The sequence below is a fragment of the Pseudophryne corroboree genome, chromosome 6 (genome assembly GCF_028390025.1).
Source record: "Pseudophryne corroboree isolate aPseCor3 chromosome 6, aPseCor3.hap2, whole genome shotgun sequence".
Classification (NCBI taxonomy): Eukaryota; Metazoa; Chordata; class Amphibia; order Anura; family Myobatrachidae; genus Pseudophryne; species Pseudophryne corroboree.
Window position 1 is genome coordinate 260,580,223 of NC_086449.1, and position 21,708 is coordinate 260,601,930.

Genomic DNA, 21,708 nt, shown 5'->3' on the forward strand with positions numbered 1-21,708 from the left:
CCAGAATATTGCTTTTTAAGGTACATCAAAAACCTGAGCTAGGTGGGGTCAATCTCCCGTGTATACATACTTATATTTTGGCAGCAAATTATAGAGTTGCCATGGACTGGGTAGGTGGCCTGGATGTGTATTCCAGATCAGGAATTGATCAGTCATTCTTATGAGGGCAAAATTTAGTGTCCTTTCTACAATCCTCTAGGGGCTCCCTTAACAAGGTTCTTCTAGATAATGTATTGTTGTAAACGACTTGGGTAGCATGGCAAAAAATGTGTAGACTCTTACGTACTCCCAGCCTGTTTTCGTTGTTTTTGCCGATTTGGGGTAACCCTTCTTTCCCTCCAGGTAGAGCTTCTGGGCACTTCTTGTTATGGTACACGAATGGCCTTAAATACATATATCAATTTCTGAATCCTCAAACTCGCAGGCCCCTCACCCACTCTGAATTAAAGGCTAAATTCCCTTGGCTAGATATTCAACTGTTTCTGTTTTTACAAGTAACCAGTTAAGTTCAAACAGTTCTTCAGAATGTACCACCATCTAGTTTCAAATGTGGTTTATATAGTTTGGTGTGGAAAGATGCTGTTCTTCAATTTAGAACCTCCTTGATTTACTCATTTGCCCGCCCTATGCTAGATTTAACTATGACAATGACAGGCTTGGTAAAGTGGCAATGTGAATTTCCTGACAAACCATTGCAAGACATAGTGACCTTATGTCAGAAATTAAATAAATTACTGGTCTCTGTATCATACAGTATGCTTAGATGCACTTAAAAATCTTACACAGGGCATACTTTACACTTAGATTGAAATTTCTGATAGGAAAGGCTACTAATGCTAATTGTTATAAGTGTAATGCACCGGACGCGGATCTTTTAAATTGTTTGTGGTCGTGTTCGAAAGTTGTAACACTATGGAATGATGTCCAGGATTAAATTAAAACGACCTTGAATATACATTTTCAGATATCAAAACCTTGGGCCTTTTGGAACATCCTCATGGTTCAGGAAAAATCGACTTTGTCTAAGGGCCAGAAGCTCCTCTTGACCAAATGTGCCGCAGCTGCTAAAAAAGTGATCTTATCACAATAGATCGCTCAAACGTCCCCACCAATAACGCAAAAAAATAATAAAACTGTGTGTAGCACTGTTCACTTGCAGTATACTGTTCTTAAATCCCACAATATTCGTGAGTGGTACACCGGGAAACACACCCTCTTAATTAAGAACTTATATTAGGGTTCTCACCCACAGGCCAAACAAGGTATCTTTAACCCCTGATATAATTTCTTCAATATATAATAAAACGGGATAACTTCATAAAAGATGATCACTTACATATTAATTCTGTAACGTGTTCACATAAGGGTATCTTTAGATCGCCCCAGGAAACAGCTGTCCAGTCTAATGTACGGTCCAAAAAGCTAATGTTTAATATTAAAAGATGATATACAATAAAATCACAAAGTGTGCAGCACAGCAAGAACAACACTGGGAGTCTGGTGCGGTAGCTGGTCTCCACTCATGGCTGGGTCCAGCTTTTGGGGTTTTTTTTGCTTTTATTTTTTACAGTGCTATTGATGAGTGGTAAGAATTCCCACATACAGATATCAATTTTGGTTTTCCATAAAGCAAATGTAAAAATACCAAGTACAGTAGATTAATTTTTTTTATTGGTGTGTAGAATTTATGGCAGAACAATATTATGAGCAGAACAGATAGTTTTTTTTAACCTTTGGTTTATTTTGCGGAGACAATATTATAATGCTGCTGACTTAATCACCGTTATAAAATAACTTCCACTTACAAAGTTTTTTTTCCAAACAAATACAAATCTGATACCTGCACAAGAGAATGAAATATATCATTAATGCCAGGAGAATTTTTTTTTTTTGTCAGAATAACAAGTATATGTTTATTGCCAAAATACTGTAAATCTTTTCATGAGACAAAAAAACATTGCTTCTTATAAGAATAACAGGCTCTGCAGGAATGTCCAATTATTTGTAATAATAACAAATGATAGCATTGTTCTTCCATATTGCATGCATGCTTAACTAAAGACACATTTGTCATAACAAACAAAAAAAGTGCTATAAATTGTCATATTTTGACTTTAAATACAAAGTAGGAAACAAATGAAATGATTTGGTAATAAGAAAATACAAGTCCCAAAATATTTATTAAACACTGTACAGAACAAAATATTGCACTTGAAATCAGATCATAAATATGTACAAAAAGTATTTTACAAACTTTAATTCTTAATTTATAAATCTCTAATAACAATAAAGACCCATTATTAATTAAAAAGACAAATGTACTAGAATATTTGTATACAGTAGTTCTCGTCTAACATTCAGTGATACAAGCCATATGAAAGGCAGTTTTATCTTTAAAAAAAAAAAAAAGTGGTTTGATTGCCAAGTAAACACTCTACCTATTGAGGACTTGTTGAAAAGACAAAGGTGACTCTGTGATCAGGAATATTCTAAACTTTACCAACAGGCACTAAACTGAATCTCAGATCAAAGACCACAGTATTGAGGAACTTTAATGGGCCATTAAACCTAACATGAAGGTCTCGTTATAGAATAGAATTGCTGCACCACTTACTCGGCTAGAAGTAAAAGTTTCAGGAAGTTGGACAAAATGTCAGTGTCTGTAATAAGTTTGGGAAAGGATATTCCATGTACAGCAGATGTCATGATGGTTAGGCTTGAAGGACAAATTGAAGGCAGATTAGACCAATAATAGAAAACAGCTCTATTACAGGAGAAAATACACAGAATAGATGTGTTGTAATTTAGATATAGTGACCTTTATAAGGTCCAGCTGTATGATATACATCACCTTTGTCCCTGACAACCCATTATGACCATCAATAGAAATCTTTTGGGGGGCATCGATGAAAAAGTATAAGTGACCACTTGTACATTCTTATAGCTTATGTTTTAACTACCATACTTTGAGCATATTAAAGTGGGTCCTTCGGTACACAGGGTCACTCTGCATATAGCACCCAAATCCTACTGTTTGAGGTCTGAGTCACATAGACAAGTCCTATAGAGCTGAATAATTTCTATCACCCAATGGCTGCAGACTATGTGCCTGATTAAGAGATGTACACAATGCCACTGCCCTACACTGTGGAGTGACTATTTGCCACTGTACATTAGTATATGTCGCACTGCACAGGTGCAGCGATGGTCTAGTAGCAGTGGTCGCAGTAAGGATCTGTCTGTAAAGTGAATGACAGGCAGGGAGCGTTTGTGTGGGGTGACGGGGGAACGGTGACTCAAACACAGGCATGTTGTGGCCACTTCGGGGGGCCAGTCACAGCTTGCAACTGTGATCCCATATGCTGTTATAATAGCTACAGCGTCTTGTTTCCGATGGCCATGCTGCACAACCACAGTATTACGCAGAAGCTTGATTATCGATCTGATGTCTTTGTACACAAGCAGTGGTCGTCTGAGTACAAATTTCAGCAGCTACAATATTTTCATATCTTTGCATAGCCACTGTGTACCAGGGACGTGCAGTCAGGGGAGGCAGGGGAGGCAGTGCCTCCCCTGTCATAATGATTAAAATAATACTAAGAAGATACTTATGACACAGAATATCTTCTTAGTATTATTTTAATAGTTAATCCTTTAGCATTTATATAAATTTACTATGTATAAACATGTCTTAATGTGTGTGGGAGGCACTGCTCTTGGTGCCTCCCGATGTCAGTGTGAATAGTCCGGAAGCGGGGGGCGGGGCCAAGCATTGTGCAGCAAAAACTCATGAAGAAAAACCCTGGAAGCGGCACCTAATAGCAGTGCCTCTGTGACAGGGGCGTGCTGTCAGCTCATATGAAAGCACGCCCCTGTCCCTGATCTTATGTGATTGGGCACTGAACGCTGGGGCTGTAATGTGAGCTGTCCTCGGCTGCTCTTCCCAGCCCCCATGTGTTGTGTACCGAGCAGTGCAGCAGGGGAACAGGCAGCCCTCCTCCTCAGCTCCAGACTCCGGACTTCAAGACAGCACAGCTGCCACCAGTACACAGGTACCAGCTTCCTCTTATAGCATGGGAGTGGGGCAGGCAGAGTTTGTGTGTTGGGAATGGGGGGGGGGGGGACAGTCTGCAGACACATTGTTTAAGCTGCAGTACGAGTGGGGGGAGGGGGGGCAGACTGCAGTCACAGTGTGTATGACTAGCACTTTCCTAGTGTGTATGGGGGAGTGGGACAGCTTGCAGTCACAGTGTGTGTGTGTGTGTGTGTGTGTGTGTGTGTGTGTGTGTGTGTGTGTGTGTGTGTGTGTGATCAGCACAGTCCTAGTGTGTATGGGGGAGGGGCGCAGCCTGCAGTCACAGTGTGTGTTTGTGTGTGTGACCAGCACTGTCCTAGTGTGTATGGGGGCAGCCTGCAGTCACAGAGTGTGTGTGTGTGTGTGTGTGTGTGTGTGTGTGTGTGTGTGTGTGTGTGACCAGCACTGTCCTAGTGTGTATGGTGGTTGGGGGCAGCCTGCAGTCACAGAGAGTGTGTGTGTGTGTGTGTGTGTGTGTGACCAGCACTGTCCTAGTGTGTATGGGGGAGGGGGGCAGCCTGCAGTCACAGTATATGTGTGTGTGTGTGTGTGTGTGTGTGTGTGTGTGTGTGTGTGATCTACAGTCCAGATGTGTGTGTGTGACCAGCACTGTCCTAGTATGTATGGGGGAGAAGGGCAGCCTGCAGTCACAGTGTGTGTGTGTGTGTGTGTGTGTGTGTGTGTGTGTGTGTGTGTGTGTGTGTGTGTGTGTGTGATCTACAGTCCAGGTCTGTGTGTGTGTGTGACCAGCACTGTCCTAGTGTGTATGGGGGAGGGGGGCAGCCTGCAGTCACAGAATGTGTGTGTGTGTGTGTGTGTGTGTGTGTGTGTGATCTACAGTCCAGGTGTGTGTGTGTGTGTGTGTGTGTGTGTGTGTGTGTGTGACCAGCACTGTCCTAGTGTGTATGGGGGAGGGGGGCAGCCTGCAGTCACAGAATGTGTGTGTGTGTGTGTGTGTGTGTGTGTGTGTGTGTGTGTGTGTGTGTGTGTGTGTGATCTACAGTCCAGGTGTGTGTGTGTGTGAGGGCAGTCTGAGTGTGTGTGTAATGTGTATGTATGTGGGATTGCGACAGTCTACAGTCCGAGTGTGTGTGTGTATTCTGCAGTGAAAGTGTGTGTGCGGTGTGGAGACAGTCCGCAGTCAAAGCGTGGTAGGGAACGCGGCATTCTGCAGTCCAAATTAGGAATAGACCTATACTGGGATGCGGTCAAGATCCCTGCAGTCGGGATCCCAACAGTCAGTATACCAGCGGAGGGTTTGGGTTAGGCTACAGGGGTGGGGTAGGTTAGACGTAGGCTGGGCACGGGGTGTGTGTGTTAGGGTTAAATGGTGGGAGGAGAATTTATATGTGTGTGTGTAACACACACGGAAACCCCCCTCGCAACTCTTACGTTTGCCCACGGTGGATTGGTAGCGTCTAGTTTACCTTCGTGGAGAGGACCTTTCCCATAACCCCCTGGGTCAATGCCACAATCTATTTGGAATAGTAAACGGTGGCGAGCGAAGCGAGACACCGAGCACGAAGCGCGGCGAGCGAAGCGAGCCCGGGAGGGTTCAATGCTGCATAGAAAAAAATAATTACCCCAAACGAACGGAGAACGAAGAAAACATTTAAGTGCTGTAAGGGCGGAAGTTCTCTCCTGCCCTCTCGTTTTGTCACTTCCAGGTCCTGAGCACGAAGGTAACATAGACACAACCCCGCGGGATTACTGCAGCAATGGACAAAATTGCATTCATGTGCTCCTTCCACTCCCTCCCCAGTCCCAAACACTAATATTTGTTTTTTATTTTATAAAAATGTACAACATATTAGCCACCTGTTTGGTGAGCAGCCATGCTGCTGGCGTTGGTGGCATCGGACTAAGATGTGAAATGGCGGCAAGGGCAATTGATGGCGGCAATTGTATAGGCCATTAGCGGTGGTGGCAGCATTTAGCAGTAGCAGGCATCAGGGGCGATGGCAGTAGCAGGCATTGGCTTGGGGGCGGTAGAAGGCATCAGCTTGGCTGCGGTAGGGGTCATCGGCGGGATTCATTGCCTCACCAGCCACTGACCTCACCGCACGCCACTGCTGTGTACTAAATCACAGCTGCATCATCATTTGCGTACATCTATGAATCAGGCCTACAGAACATAGTGAAGCTTCAGACCACATTTTCTGCCAGTCTTGATCAATATTATATCTTATTGTACTTGTTGAATTCTTGGCCAGGATTTGGGCCTACATTATGTAGCACCTTGTAGTTAATTTTGTCTTTCAAAGCCTAACTGACTCCAGGTATGGGCAGCTCATTGTCTACCCTGGCATTGATTACTGCAGCCAGCTGGGTAGCTCGGCAGCAGTGGGGATGTAAAGACTTCCCAAAGAGGTACAAGAGGGGATGTAAAGATCATCAGATTGGCCGTCATCCACTCATGTGATGCCCTCATTGGACAGGTAAGCCCCAAAGCTGCCGAGCACCCTGATCAATTACATTACATCATGTGATTCTGTCATAGTTATCCATCCCCTTTAATATCTGGTTCACATTGGTGACTTTTGTCACATTTACAAGTTGTAAGATTCTTAAACAAAAATAGTGCTTTAGGAGCAGACAGAAATGCTTCATTATGTGCTGACTTGTTGTGTCTGCATGTGTCACTGTGCACAGCCACTGACTGGCTCCTGGAACAACCCTGGGAAAAACATTCTGATGAGTGACACCGCACAAGGTAGAAACAATGAAACCTAATAACAATTTAAGAATTCCACACTTCTTTAATTAAGCATTTCAGGTTTTATCTGACTGTATATACTATGCTGTCATTTTGAGTGTTTGAAGCTTTTTATTACAGTGAATTGTGTTTAAACTTTAGATATTCCACAGACGTGTGACTGGAAGATGCAAAATATGTCCCATTACATGTAAGTCATGAGACCCCAGCAGCCCTGTTGTAGGGAGGGAGTAGCTATGAGCCCTCATCTACAGCCAGGAATGGCCATGCAAATGCACCTTTGAGATCCTTTTATGTAGTTTTAATAATAATAATTAAATATTTTTTGCATGTGAGTGCAATCAGCTAAGCATACCCAAAACCACCCAAACCCTTCCATCAGCTGGTGACAACCATTGTATCAGTGGAAGAGCCACAGTTCTGGCCTATGCATACAATTGTGGAACAAAAACACTACTAGGCAGCTGAGCAGACCGACCGGGGTCACAAATCACTGGTGCAGAATGACCCCATTATGTGCAACCTGAAATGAGAGCAATTGTCCTTTGGTAACATGATTAGACGTCTTGCTGCTCATATACAGATCCAATGATGTATAATGTAGTGACTAAACATGACTTTTTAATTATATGGGGATAGACTTTTATTAAAATATTTATAAAAAATATTTAACTTAACTTAGGGTCTAGCACCTTTAATAGTAAATATGGATTAGTCAGACTGTATATATATATTATACACTAAATGGAACTGAATTACTTAATGTGGTCACAGCTAGTGTTTACTTTAGCCTACTAAAATCTAATGGTAAAGGATGAGAGTCACGGTCCCTTTGGCAAATAAACAGTTAATTGTAAATACTGTATAGAACAACAGAAGATTTCCGACTATCGCTGCTGTTCGGTGCTAATCATTGCTGCAGGACATGGCACCAATTGATAGCATTAATACTGCTGCTGATAGACTTGCACACATACACACACACACATAAGTATAACAGCACTACAGCATGTAACTTTAATGTAGTGCTAGATTTAGCATATAGGTATATCTTGCATATGATGAATTATTGTACTCCGCTATACAGGTAGTAGAGGATGTTGAGTGGGAGGCAGGGCTGTATACCCACTGCCAAAAGGAATATATTTTTTTTTACAAATAAAAAAAAATTAAATTGTATTACATATTTGTTAAAAGCTTTGCAAAATGTTTGCATATGTAAAACCTTGAAGAATTAGACTTTCTTAGACACCTCATTATATTATAGTGAACAATGTTTTGTGTTTTTTTAACAAAATATTATTTTCTAAAATGTACAATTAGACAAAAATGAAAATGACATTTCTGATTTGCACTGATCACACTGATATTTACTGAGCCATAGCTAGAGAACTACTGCATAGATGAAACAAGGCAACATCAGAACACTGCTCAGTAATACAGCCTTGAATCCATACCTGCATGTTTACTGCTATGAACCTTCACCGAGCCTTTGAATTTTGGTTATCCAGCTGATGACATATTGGGCTAAATGTAATAGCCTGCGATAAGCCGGAGGTGTGGGTCTTTGTGCGAAAATGCCCGTATTATTAAAGCGGCAATACTTTACAAGGAAAAACTAGGTTGGTATTCCCTTGCAAATTATTGCCACTTTAAGAATATGGGCATTCTTGCACATAGTCCGGCACTTCCAGCTTCTCGCAGGCTATGACATTTAGCTCATCAACTTGCTATAACATTTCTCTATCCATCAAATTAAGCTTTGATGTAGCGTCAAATAACTTCTGTCCTCTTCTCATAACTCTATTCAATGGAAATCCCTAATTCTGCATAAAACAAATAATTCCACAATTTTGTAGTATGTTATACTAGCAACACATTTAGCTAGAAAAAAAATCAAATGGAGTCGGATGTTGGTTCATCTAAATAGAAATCTAACTGAAACATAAACGTTGCACAAAGATTCTCCTTAAATTTGTTCCCTTTTGTTCTGAGGTTGGAACAGGCTCAGGGATCTCTCTATCTGTGGGGAAAAACGTCTTAGCAAATCAAAATGATGCATCAGGGCACGGCACTTGATGAAAAGAAAACTCCACCATTTTTTTTTTTTTGGGTGGGGGGGGCAGCAGTTAGGGATGTTCCATTGAATAGACCTTAATATCTAAATATTAAACTTAAATGTACACACTTTATACAGTTTTTGGTGGCTCCTTCTCATCTCTTCAGTTTACCGCAGAATACGGTTTTCAGGAGAAGTTATGCTCCATTACACGATTCACAACACCTCTGTTTGTAGAGCTCTACTAAGCAAAGCTTAAGCTGTTTTACAAATGTACAGTAGTGAGTTGTGTCCTTGCATTCTCCTTCTGTAAAAATAAAAGATCTAATTAAAACCCAAAGCTGGAAAAAAGTACAAGTTGCAAAACATAACACTGTGTTAAAGTGTGTCTATCACCTACTTATACTGGCGGCAGCCATTTTATGAGGTAAACCAACATTCTGGAGAATCCAGCCTATCAAATCACTAGGAACCAGTGACTTCATCGAGGCCTTAGGCAGTTTTAGTATTTGTTCAGTCCACAAAATGGTTGCCTGGTCCATTGTGTGTAGGTTACAGCTACACTTCTGAATGAATGGCAAATATACCCTTCTGTTAGAGAGATTTAATTTTTAATATGATTGTCAATGATTGTAATAGCCAAATATTTGCATACTTCCACAGGACGTAATATTGCAGTGCTGCCAAGTTGAGGGCCTCCGTTTCCATACGCAGTATTGATCAGCCAAGACCATTCCGTTCTTCCTATGTACACATTCTACTTTCCGAGACTGAAAGCCACTTCCACAGGCAGCAGAGCATGGTCTCCAGTTCCCTGTTTTCCAGTACACATCGCACATCTCTGAAGAACAGTTCCTTCTGGAAGCTGGCCTGGGGATTAAACATTCACAAATATTATCCTCTGGGATGGAAATCTCAACTGTACTGCAGCTCCCGAAATAGCACATACTGTACACAGAACCAGTCCTTAATGGTAACTGTACTGCTCTAGGGTAGTTTCAAGTGTACAACTTCATCCTGGCTCGTGGCTGTCCAATTGGTGGCATACACGAGTTGGTGTGGGACTGGTGGCATTAATCTCAGCTGAATACAAGACTTTAACACATGGCACAGTTCTGTAGTACAAAATTACAAATGAACCTGTTCATTATGCCACAAGGAAGTATGTCATGTGAATGTGAGTAATTATATAAGTATATTCTCTCTCTCTCTCTATATATATATATATATATATATATAAAAGTATATTAAGTAAATAATAATGATAATAATAATAATATCGTTTATTTAGCACTTTTCTCCTGATAGGATTCAAAGTGCTTTACACTTGCGTTTACAGCACAAAATATAAAACAAGTTTAACAGTAGATATTAGTGAAATGCTTGAGTAAATACTGTAAGTCTTCAGTCTATTTTTGAAGGATTCTAGAGTGGAGGCTTCTCAAACTGTGCAGGGAAGAGAGTCGGAGTCACAAAGTTGAAAGCTCAACCCCCAGATGAATTCAGGGAGATTCTAGGTAATATTAATGGTCCTTCATTTACACATTGCAGTAATCAAGAGGGACAGTACGGGATCAGAAGCTGCTTTAGGGACCTTGGGCAATGGTCATGGAGGACTTTGAAAGTGAGTAAACCAATCACCATCTTACAGGTTGCCAGTGAAGGGAGTAGAGAATGGGTGTTATGTGGCTGGAAAAGGGCTGGTTGGTTAACAGTCTGGCAGCTGTGTTTGTACCATTTGCAAGTAGTGTAATTCATTTGCTTGGAGACCAAGGTAGAGGGCATTGCAATAGTCTAGGTGTGATGATACAAATGCATGTATGACTTTTGGCAGATCTTCAGAGGGAGTCCTTTGATTATGGCCATGTTCCTCAGATGAAAGATTGAGGATTTGATTGTGGCTGATACCTGATGTTTAATTGTCAAGCAACCATCCAGGACAACACAAAGATTCTGCACATGATCAGTGTTTTGTAGTTCTGAACCCCCAAGCATAAATCCTGTTGGTTGTCTATGCTGCAGTCTTGCCCTGTGACTTATCATAAGGTTGTCTGTTTTATCAGGATTCAGTCACAGCCAACTCATCCACTCTTGAAGCTCAGCTAGACAGCCATTTAGGGTTGTTAGGTAGATGACTGCATGTAGTGTGCATATGACTGTTGAGGTATGAACTGGAGTGTCAAGAGGAGGGTTTCCATGAAGGCACCCAGGCCTTTTGGGGGCCAAGTTATGCCAAATTGTACTGAGCAATCGCCCATGGCTGTGACCACATCTGAGCTGGATTGCTTGCATGGAGGAAATGGGTTTCAGGTGAATGCATGGACCAATTGGTTCATATTGGTTAATGTGGTAACAACCACACCCCCAAGGTTGTGCTTAAGAATCCATGGGTTGGGAGTGGACAAGAAGCTGCCTCATTGCATCTGACCCAAGTTTCCCTCTGGCAGCCCAGGCAAAGGTCTGTTATGTTGTGCAAAATTTTCTAAATGCCATGCAGCTGTTTTGGGCATAAGGTTAGTAATCAGGTTGTTTTGTTGTTCACATTGCTGAAATGGTGGGTATGAGGCTTTGATGGGTAGGGAACTGTATGTTATGGGGTGGGCATTAGGCTGTAATACTACTAGCATGGGGAACAACATTTACAGTATCTTTTTGCTCTACCATACAGTACAACCAGTTGTGTACGCTATTGTGTACGCACAATGTCAGGCAGCCCGGGAGGAAAGGGAACACACTGTGCGATATCGCTCATGGAGCGTGTACCCGCCATAGGATGTAAGAAGCATAAATAAATAGTATTTAGTACATACAGCTGGAGGGCATGTTTAAATGAAGGTAACACCCCCTTTAAGTTACTTGACTTCTGGCAATGAATGGAGACACCAATATTATGTATAGTAAATTTGCCCTTTTCATTTTAAACACGATACAATAAATATGCTACATTTTTAACTTACACCACACACAAAGTGAAAAGAATTAATGATAAATTAATGTTAGATTCATTATCAATGATTTAGTTGAACTATTATACTGTTGTGATGTTTTATTAAGCAGCCCAGCATTCAGCTGAGTGACCAATGTTAAAAGCTATCAAATAGTAAAAACTACAAAGGGCTTCAGATGATCTCAGTAGAACATCAAGACTACAGGAGGCATATTTCTGGATTTGTACTATTTTTTCCACTATAAAAATGGCATGCCAAAGAACATTACATCTGTAATCTGTTACTGGCTTCTTATAGTGAGCGTCAGGTGGGTTCAAATACCTCTTCCTTCTGTCACAGTGAATGTCTGGCACAGTGGTCCCATTCCGGTGCTGACACAGGATGTGCCGATGCTGTAAGCCCATTCCTTGTCCGGTGCAACGATTAACACACTAGAAGGAAAATACATTTTTCAGAGGGAACACAGATTCAAGTCCTCTCCTCTGACCAGTATCCATATATCTTACATTTGGATAGATATTTGAAAGGCAGTTGTGAGCCAAGCAAACCATTTCTACAAAGCTACAACTATCTGACACTCTTTCCATCAGCATTTTCCTGACCCTGGAAATACTACAATACTGGGAGGCACAATAAAGACTATTTTAAATGTACTTTTGATAATTGCCACAGGGTGAAATGCAATGTATAGTGATTGTTAGCACATGTTTGCTTTGTGGCTAAAATTACCACTTGTCAGCCCTGGGGCCTCCAATTCAACCAGGACACTATTTGTGTGGCGTGTATGTACGTGTATTTTCTCCCCATTGCGGTGATCTTCCACTGGGGGCTCCTCTTCTCTCCTACTATTTTTTTTTTTTTTTTGCATCAAATTTTTGTTTTGTTATTTGCTACTTACACCCTTGTCCTGTGCGTGTACATTTAAAATTATATTTTGAATTTATGTTTAGACAATATTTCTATAACTTATGGGAAACGTAGTGTTTACACCCATTGAAACCAGTGGATGCATAATCTATATATGTGTGCGTGTGTGTGTATATATATATATATATATATATATATACACATATAAAATCAGGGACGTGCAGTGAGCTAAATGACCTCAGAAGGCACTAGCTGGCCCCAGAGCCAGATTTACACACAATATATGAGTCAAAGTGTAGATCTGGGCATTATACACAGGTGCAGCTGTATACACTCCTGGAAATTTGGTGAGATTTGATCAGAGATGAGCGGAAAAGATAGGAAGGTGAGGCACTTCCTCAGCTGTCAGACTTTTTATTCCAAAGTTTTGGCTATAAAAATTATTAGAATAATGCAAAGGAGATATTTCTAACATATTCTTTGTATATAAAAAGTCCAAAATATGCTCGGATTTGCGCTAGGAGATTGCACCTCTCGATGATCCCTCTGTTAGATATTTAGAGTTTAAACCCCAAATATACCATACATAATCAGAGGGAACAACTAATTCAATCAATACGGTTTAATTGCATTTTTCTTAAACAGCAATGATCTACCACTCAGAACAATTATTAAACAATCTTAAAAATTCACGTATTTTTAATTCACCATAAAATCATTGAATTACATAAAATTGTTTCACATCCACATCAGACAGTACATAATGTGGGGAATATTCAAAATGCAGATGATGTCTGTTAGTGATGTGAATGTTGAAATTCAAACTCAAATTCAACATTCACATCACTAACAGACATTATCTATCTGCGGAATCATACCATACCTAAAGTGCCTATTGGAATAAACATTTTGAATATTCTTCACATTATGTACTGTCTGATGTGGATGTGAAACAATTTTATGTAATTCAATGATTTTATGGTGAATTAAACATTTGTGAATTTTAAAGATTATTTTAATAATTGTTCTGAGTGGTAGAGCATTGCTGTTTAAGAAAAAAAAATAAAAAATATATATATATATATATATATGCATTAATCAGTCTCTGGTAGGGGAATTGCTAAACGCTGCTTTCCTTAATTTGGCTACAAAAAGGATTTTTATTCCAGGATTTTTATTCCAGTGATTAATATTCTGTAGTCCTCTCAGAAAGACTAATGTTTCTATGGAGTTTAATAATTGTTTTTGAGTTTCTACGCACATCTGTGTCACTTCTACTCTAAGCCCTGGGCTGTGTTTTTTAATTATGCACAATCATCCACCAACAAAACATACATGACAGGAGCCAAGCTCTCTTACTCATTACACTGTCATTGCCAAAGAGGTTTAACACTGTTACACGGTGATGTTTGCTTTGGTTCAGCTCCTTCCAGAAAATGACTAAAATAAAATTTTCTAGAATAAATCTTTTATAGTGTACATTTCCACACACACAACAACCAGAATTGCATAGTGTCTACATAACTTCAAGTTCAGATATATGTTATTCTATAACTGCCACTTTCTACAAGGCGTGAATAAGCAGAACTACTGGGATGTTATGATTAGGGCAAGGCACACAAAAATGATGGATTTAATATCCAATCACTGTGCACTGGGGAAACACAACACTGCCTGGACGTTTGTTAGCAGTAAAACAAGCAGCAATAGATTCATTTGGTCCAGAGATTAATAAACAGCAATATAGATCCATGTGGCTTGTAGTGAGGTACAATGGGGATTGGGGAATCTTCGGTTGCATGATTGCTCTGGAGATCTGCAATGTTATTGGCTGAGTGACATCACTGCACCCTGATGGAACTCAACTTACCTGTCCCCATGGCTGAGGAATCCAGTCCATACAGGTATCGACAGCACATGGTTTCTGTGCCGCTGGGCGCTCAGTGAATCCGCAGGAATGTAAAGGCAGCTCTTTTACGGCACCATCTGTCATAATCTGCTGGCAAGCCACTTGCCTCTTCTGGAACCCTGAGCCGCAAGAGGCTGAACACTCAGACCACGATCCTTTTGTCCATCTACAAAGATAACATATCCCATTAATGGCATAACAAATGATACATCTGTCGTTCAGTTATCTGACAGTGTAGGGTATAACAGTTACCTTATTGGGCAGTCTTTTATATTGCAAGGCTGAGAATTTGCCACTAATGGTCCAAGATGTTCACACAGTGAATTATTCACACGGTGTCCCTCGGAGTTCAGACAATGCTGTGTTCTAAACTGAGAACCCATATTTCCACACGTAGCTGTGCAAGAAGTCCATTCACCATAATCCAGCCTATAGTCTGTGGCAGAACATATTACATATTAGGGAATTATTAGGAGCTAATACTAGCCCGCCAAAATTACAGAACAACATAACAGTTATGTCAGCGCGCCCAAACGAAGCAACACTAGAATTGCTCTGTCAGGCACATTCTAGTGTCCGCCGGCTGGCAAAACACTTGAATTCCCCCCATAAAGGTAAGGAGCAGCATTAACCTTTTATTATATAGGATGATTTACGTTACATGTTTTTTATTTGCTTACAATATTTCATTTTACACATATGGCGGTGACCCAGATGGCAGGCACTGGAACACTTGCTGACAGGACTGCTACAGTGTGTTCTGTTTTACTGGAGCTAAGCACAGAGTGTACACAAGTGTATATTCTGGTATTATTAGAAATACCTTTTAAATTATAATGTGAATTAGTAAGGAGAGATGCCACTGTGCCACTAATGCTGATGTCATTACTCATGATGTCACCAGGCTGTTAACGTTTCCTGTATAGTGTTACATGTACAGTATTGTATTCTCCTTATATGACAATTTACTCGGTTCAAATGATCATACATTTCCCATCTGTTCGAAAACTTAAGAAACCTCAGCCTAAATTGCAGGAAAAGACAAAATTCTTAAAAAATCATTTTGTCATCAATTTATTTTGTGCATGGAGATGTCTTCAAAATCCGGGGTGCCTTTGTGTTTTGTCGCTAAACCTCCTCTAAGCTTACTGAATTTCCATCCTTTTTTTGACACTTTGTTGAAGATGAAGTACTGCACTGCTATGAAAGAGTTTATGTTTTACGTGATTGTAGAAACAGCCAGATTTTTCTGCAATAACCATCAACAAATGATAGCTCCCAGCTGTATCCACAGACTCATTACTGCAAGCCATCCAGCAGTTCCTAATTCTTTGTTTTCCACTACTTTCTTTACTACGCATTTTCTTTCAAATGTATTTCTTAAATATTCCAAGTTATTTTGGAGTTCGATAATATGCTAGAATTATGTTGATAATATTTAAGCAAGAAACATATGTAAGGTGGAATCTATTAGTAGCTTACTGCTAAAATAAGAAAACAGGTCTATGCAGGTTTTGGGTACAACTATGTCCATGATAAAGGATAGATACGTGTTGTTGAGAAGTGTTTTCTTAGCTTGTTATTCACACTGGTAGATGAGGGAGAAGGAGTGTATAAGGGGACTTTCTGATAGGAGATCATTGGCGTTTCTATCATGGGTGCAATGTGTGTGGTGCACACAGGCCCCTGGGTACAGGGGGCCCACACCGCATACACTGCACCCATGTTGTTTTAATACTTACCTATCTGGAGTCCCACGACGGGCGCTGCAGCCTCAGCAGCTGAGGCAAAACTCACAACCAAAATGGCCGCAGTGCATGCGTAGTCTGAAATTTGTTTCTGGATCATGATTGGCGCCATGTTTTTGGAGACTTGAGCATGTGCAGTAGACTCCAGCACAACGCATGAGCCTACAGCGCCGTGGAGAGGAGGGGGCCCACCTGGAGCTTGCACACAGGCCCCATCCTCTCTTAAAACGCTGCTGCAGGAGATTATTTATTCATTTGCAAGATTTACACCAGTTTGGCAGATCTGTGTTAGCGTCAAACGCTCAGTCAGTTTAGGAGAATATTTAACTTCAGAACATTCTGTATAGCAGGTGTCCAAATGATAGATCACATCAGGGCCGTATCTAGGAGTGGGTGAGCAGTGCCATGGCCCAGGGTCCTGGGAGTGTACAGTCACTGACCCATGGTACATGCACATGGATTGCAGGGTGCCTGGAACGTACACAGCAACCAGAAGCACTGCTGCAGAGATGCCCAGTGTGTCCAAGGGCAACCTGTAGCCTGTGGAGTGGTCCAGAGTGCAGTGCTCTACTTCCTAAAGCCAACAGCCCCACCCCATAGATGTGACATCATGGTGTCACAGGTTAAGGGGCGGAGCCATCATAGAGCTCTGCTCCAACTCTGGATCACATCCTTATACAGAGAATGTGTACAAAAACTCACCTTCTACAGATACATTCACCCAGGCAGACACAATCCTTGAATCACTTGAAGTCCAACATCTGTATTCTCCAGTACTATGCTCAGATAAGTTATTTATTTCCAGAACTCGTCCAGACACCAAAACACGGTATTTTAGGTTGTTAATGCCTTCTATTGGTTGTTTCCTTAGAAACCAGTGAATTGTGTTCTGATGGCTCGTTTGCACAGGACAACCTATAAGAGCAGCACAAGTATTCTTTTATGTAACCGCATTGTTTTACAAAACATCATTCACTGTTCTTTTATATGACAGTATTGTATTATATGGTAGCAATATTTTTTTTTTAATAACATAATTATTTTATCTGAAAACTGATGCAAAGTTAGCCACAGATGGACCAATAATTGCACCCTGACCTTGCACTGCGAAAACGGATTTCTTGGGTGCATATGCATCTTTGCACAATTTTGAACCAACTGGGAAATATATGGCCTTAATTTACTCTGCCTATTTTAGATTGTACCCGACCCGCTTATCAGGTGCAGACAGGCATAATTGGCAGAATCATGCAAATATACATAGGCACAAATGTGTGCGGTTACTTTTCTGGCCATGATTTTATGTAAGATAAGCTGGCACAAAAGTTACAAAACATGGATTCATAGATACTTTACAAAATCTATCACTGAAAATGTGTTCAATACAAGAATTCTATGGGAGGGAATCCAATTACACACGGTCAATGACCGCGGGTCAGTGTATTGCCTGGGGCTGTCCAATTAGCCACTATGCCAACATTTATTGGGTATTATGCTTTTGGTGCCTCGGGCACCCAAAGCATAATCCGCAATAAGTGGCTGCTGGAGCCGCAATGACACATGAGATCAGGAGCTTATCCTGGATCCCATCTGTTATTGCACGATCGCTGGTCCGCTTTCAGCGGCTCAAAACGGCCTCTAATTGAATACTACGATAATGACCATTGGTCAAAAATTACAATATCTGTTTGTTTTGTTCCCATTTTAGCAGATCACCTCTAATTGGATACTGCCCATTTGAATTCATGTATTGAACACGTAGTGAATTAAATAATTCTATACATATTTTTCTCTATTTACATGTAAATGTATTGTTTTGTATAATAAAACAAGATTTACCAATACGTAAGAGGTCCCCGAGTTTACCCACAATGCTAGTTCCTAATGAAGACGCCATCAGAACTCGACGTTTTCCTTTTCGGGACTGTTCCTCTGTATAGTTATGGGCTTTGTTACCTTGTAAGACAATAAAAGTGTCCAGTCAGTCATCATAGTTATATGTACATCTGCTACAAGTTGTGTACATCATATGTAAGTATGTTTGCCTTCATTAGGTCCATTAGTCTGCATTGTGCACCTGACGATTTAAGATAGAATGGATCAATTGGCAAATGGGGAAAAAGTACAAGTCTTGGGGCTGACAGTGGGAGATAGATGGACATTCCCTAAGTGACAATCGGGCAGATGTATTAACCTGGAGAAGGCATAAGGAAGTGATAAACCAGTGATATGTGCAAGGAGATAAAGGCACCAGCCAATCAGATTCTAACTATTAATTTACGTATTGGAGCTGATTGGCTGGTGCCTTTATCACCTCCCACATATCACTGGTTTATCACTTCCTTATGCCTTATCCAGGTTAATACATCTGCCCCAATGCACCTTAATTGTATATAGAATACATACTATATGTGACTAGTTATTTGAACCAGCGGAACGTATCAGAAATAATATACCAAATTTGTCCACAAGATGTCAGTGGGGGAAGCAACCATAGTCACAATTACCTTGCAGGATACTAAAAAAAAATAATCAAGCTCTGGAAAAATCTAGCACTTTATAAAGATAATTTATGCCAACAATTGTGCATAATAATCTAATCTGAAAACATTTCTCAAACTTTAAAAGGATTGGTTAGAATTTCATGAGTTTACATGTGTAAAATCTAGTACAACACCAGCATAATGATCTGGAAGACAGACCTCAGAATAACGTCATGCACCGACCACATGCTCAACTACATTTTATAATGCAGAAAATAATCCAAAACTGTCCCTTTTTATATTAAAATGAGGTATTTAGAAAACAGGCACAACTTTTTGGTATATTATTTCTCAGGAATGCCATAAAAACTGATCGGATTATAAAACCTCACGGCACGCTAGCTCATAACAAAAGAATGCAGCTGCACATTCTGATACTAACCAGATAGTTGCACAACAGACATTGCTACTGTTTTTCCAAGAGCGTTTGTTGCAATGCAAGTGTACATCCCTTCATCCTCAGCTGTGATGTTTGTCAGCAGAAGAGATCCATTTGAAAGCACAAATGAATTGTTTGGCATGGGGTAGTCTTTCTTCAGCCATGTTAGTTTGGGATTAGGGAAACCTAATGGAGAAAACATTGAACAACAGTTGAGGCGCTAATAGATACAGTTATAACAATGTGGTATAATATAATACTATTTCACAATATGAGAATTATTCCTGTATATTAATGTCTAATTTAATAGATATACTGTAATCATAAAACAGTTCCCTTGACGCCTGAGTGGGCTCTTACCACACAAAGTAAAAATAGTTATGTTTAGTGCGCAAAAAAGACTACTTGTCACCTATATTACTTTTTCCATGTAGAATATTTGAAACTAATCAGCATTTTGCAAGAATAACCCTGACACTATAACATTTTTTTATTTTCTTTGTACATGCTATGTAAGGACACACAACAGAGCCTGTAGTGGATGACCCAAGAGTAACAGCTTAAATAGCAAAGCTCATCTAATTCCCTTTACAGATACCAGTGCACACATCCTTCAATCTGTAATGAACACTGGGGCAGATGTATTAACCTGGAAAAGGCATAAGAAAGTGATAAACCAGTGATATGTGCAAGGTTATAAAGACACTAGCCAATCAGCTCCAATATGTAAATTAACAGTTAGGATCTGATTGGCTGGTGCGTTTTTCACCTTGCACATATCACTGGTTTATCACTTCCTTATGCCTTCTCCAGGTTAATACATCTGCTCCATTATTTGATCAATAACTCAGGACCTGACACCTAGGAGTCTGCACTACCTTCAGCCCATCCCTGCCACATTGATGTAGGGCAGAGCAGCTATCAAATTTTAACATGTTTCAGTTTTAAGATGTTTTATACAGGTGTAACAGAGAGAATTGTGCTCATATTATTTCATGTAGTCCACTATTAACCAAGATGTTATATATTTTATTGCCCAGATATGTGTTTATCTGTTCTTGAAAAGGTGTATGTCCTGTGCTCTGTTCTTAAGGGTCTTATATCTGAAAATTGTCTTTATGACTTTCCTAATTGTGTTACGGGTCTCAGTGGCGTAACTATAGAGGCAGCAGGGGATGCAGCTGCTAGGGGGCCCGGCGGCTTGGGGTGCCCCAAAGGCAATCCCACTGCACCCTCTAAAAAAAACTTTTTTTTCTTCATTTAATTTCTTCATTCAGAATCCGGAAGTGCGGCTGCACCTGCAGTAGCGGTGCCGGTGGAGCGCAGCTGATGGATGCGCACTGATTGTGCTTATACAGTGCGGTTTCGCATTTGTCCCCCATACCAGTAAGTACACTGCCGGGCCCCGAAACCAGTACAGCAGCAGTAATTAAAGACACACAAAAAAAAAACACCCTGCTTGTATGGAGTACTTGGGATAAATGTTCTCAAAATATGTGGTATCTGGCTAATATGCAACATCATAAAGTTGCATATGATACAGAAAGCATGAGAAGCCTTGACACACAGATGAGGCAGCCATGTGGTAAGCTTCATGCCTCAGTGATGTCACTAATTCCTAGTGAACTGATTGAATTAATTATTTTCAAGGCCACAGGTGTAGTATCAGGAATAAACGACAAAAGGTAGGAGTTCTTTCAATTCATAAATTCTGGTGTGTCCAGTTTTCCTCTTCTCTACCAGTAGGCGGCAGCACATGAACAGATTAGGAATACTTCCTAATTTACAGTGTGTGTGTGTATATATATATATATATATGGGACGATACATCCTGTAATTAAGATACATTTTTTTAGATGTCAGATTTTATGTTCTTTGATATTAGTTGTCAGTTTCTGAATCCTGGTTTTTGTTTTTTTTGTTTTTAACATAAAAAGAAGACTTTGTGAATGCTGTAAAACTTATCCAAAAGCTATTTGGAGCAGAATTACTGTTGATATTTATACCACATGTGTTGACGGAAAAGCATTTATCTGCAGAAATGAAACACAAATCAGACCTCAAACGTTGTAAATAAATCCATATATCACAGCTCTGCAATGTGGATCCAAAGGACAGTCACTTCCAATGAGAGCTGCACAAATGTTATTACCAAATGTCCAAACAAAACAGGATATATACCAGGGGGATTGGGGTCTTTTGGCTGTAACGGTGGAGGGATTACAGATGTGTTGAGATATTTGTGCCGCTTTCCAAGGATTTATCAACCCCATAAATGCTTGGTAAAAAAAAATCTATATATATACTGTATATATGAATTAAGGTATTTATTACAGTGAAATTATACTGGAATCCAGTATAATATACAATTATTATTTTATATACATAATTTATGTAAATGATAAATCACCTCTCTGCAGGCTGCAAGGTAGACAACAGTGGCGTAACTACCATAGGTGAAGGG

At 40.2% G+C, this 21,708-nt stretch overlaps 2 protein-coding genes across 2 annotated transcripts in view; one reads left to right on the top strand and one right to left on the bottom strand.

Annotated features, from left to right (window-relative positions):
• SAXO2 (stabilizer of axonemal microtubules 2) overlaps positions 1 to 9,598 on the top strand; it is a 128,406-nt gene extending 118,808 nt beyond the window's left edge. Inside the window, exon 5 of the mRNA XM_063925944.1 lies at positions 9,514 to 9,598. The gene's annotated coding sequence lies outside the window, so the exon portion shown is untranslated. The remainder of the gene's footprint in view (positions 1 to 9,513) is intronic.
• The window catches only part of ADAMTSL3 (ADAMTS like 3), a 788,444-nt gene continuing 768,385 nt past the window's right edge, over positions 1,650 to 21,708 (bottom strand). The window contains exons 24-31 of the mRNA XM_063925941.1: positions 19,248 to 19,430; positions 18,162 to 18,278; positions 17,025 to 17,237; positions 14,827 to 15,010; positions 14,536 to 14,740; positions 12,120 to 12,229; positions 9,506 to 9,720; positions 1,650 to 9,157 (exon numbers count right to left, since the gene is read on the bottom strand). Coding sequence (XP_063782011.1) covers positions 9,048 to 9,157; positions 9,506 to 9,720; positions 12,120 to 12,229; positions 14,536 to 14,740; positions 14,827 to 15,010; positions 17,025 to 17,237; positions 18,162 to 18,278; positions 19,248 to 19,430 — 1,337 coding nt within the window. The 3' untranslated portion in view covers positions 1,650 to 9,047. The remainder of the gene's footprint in view (positions 9,158 to 9,505; positions 9,721 to 12,119; positions 12,230 to 14,535; positions 14,741 to 14,826; positions 15,011 to 17,024; positions 17,238 to 18,161; positions 18,279 to 19,247; positions 19,431 to 21,708) is intronic.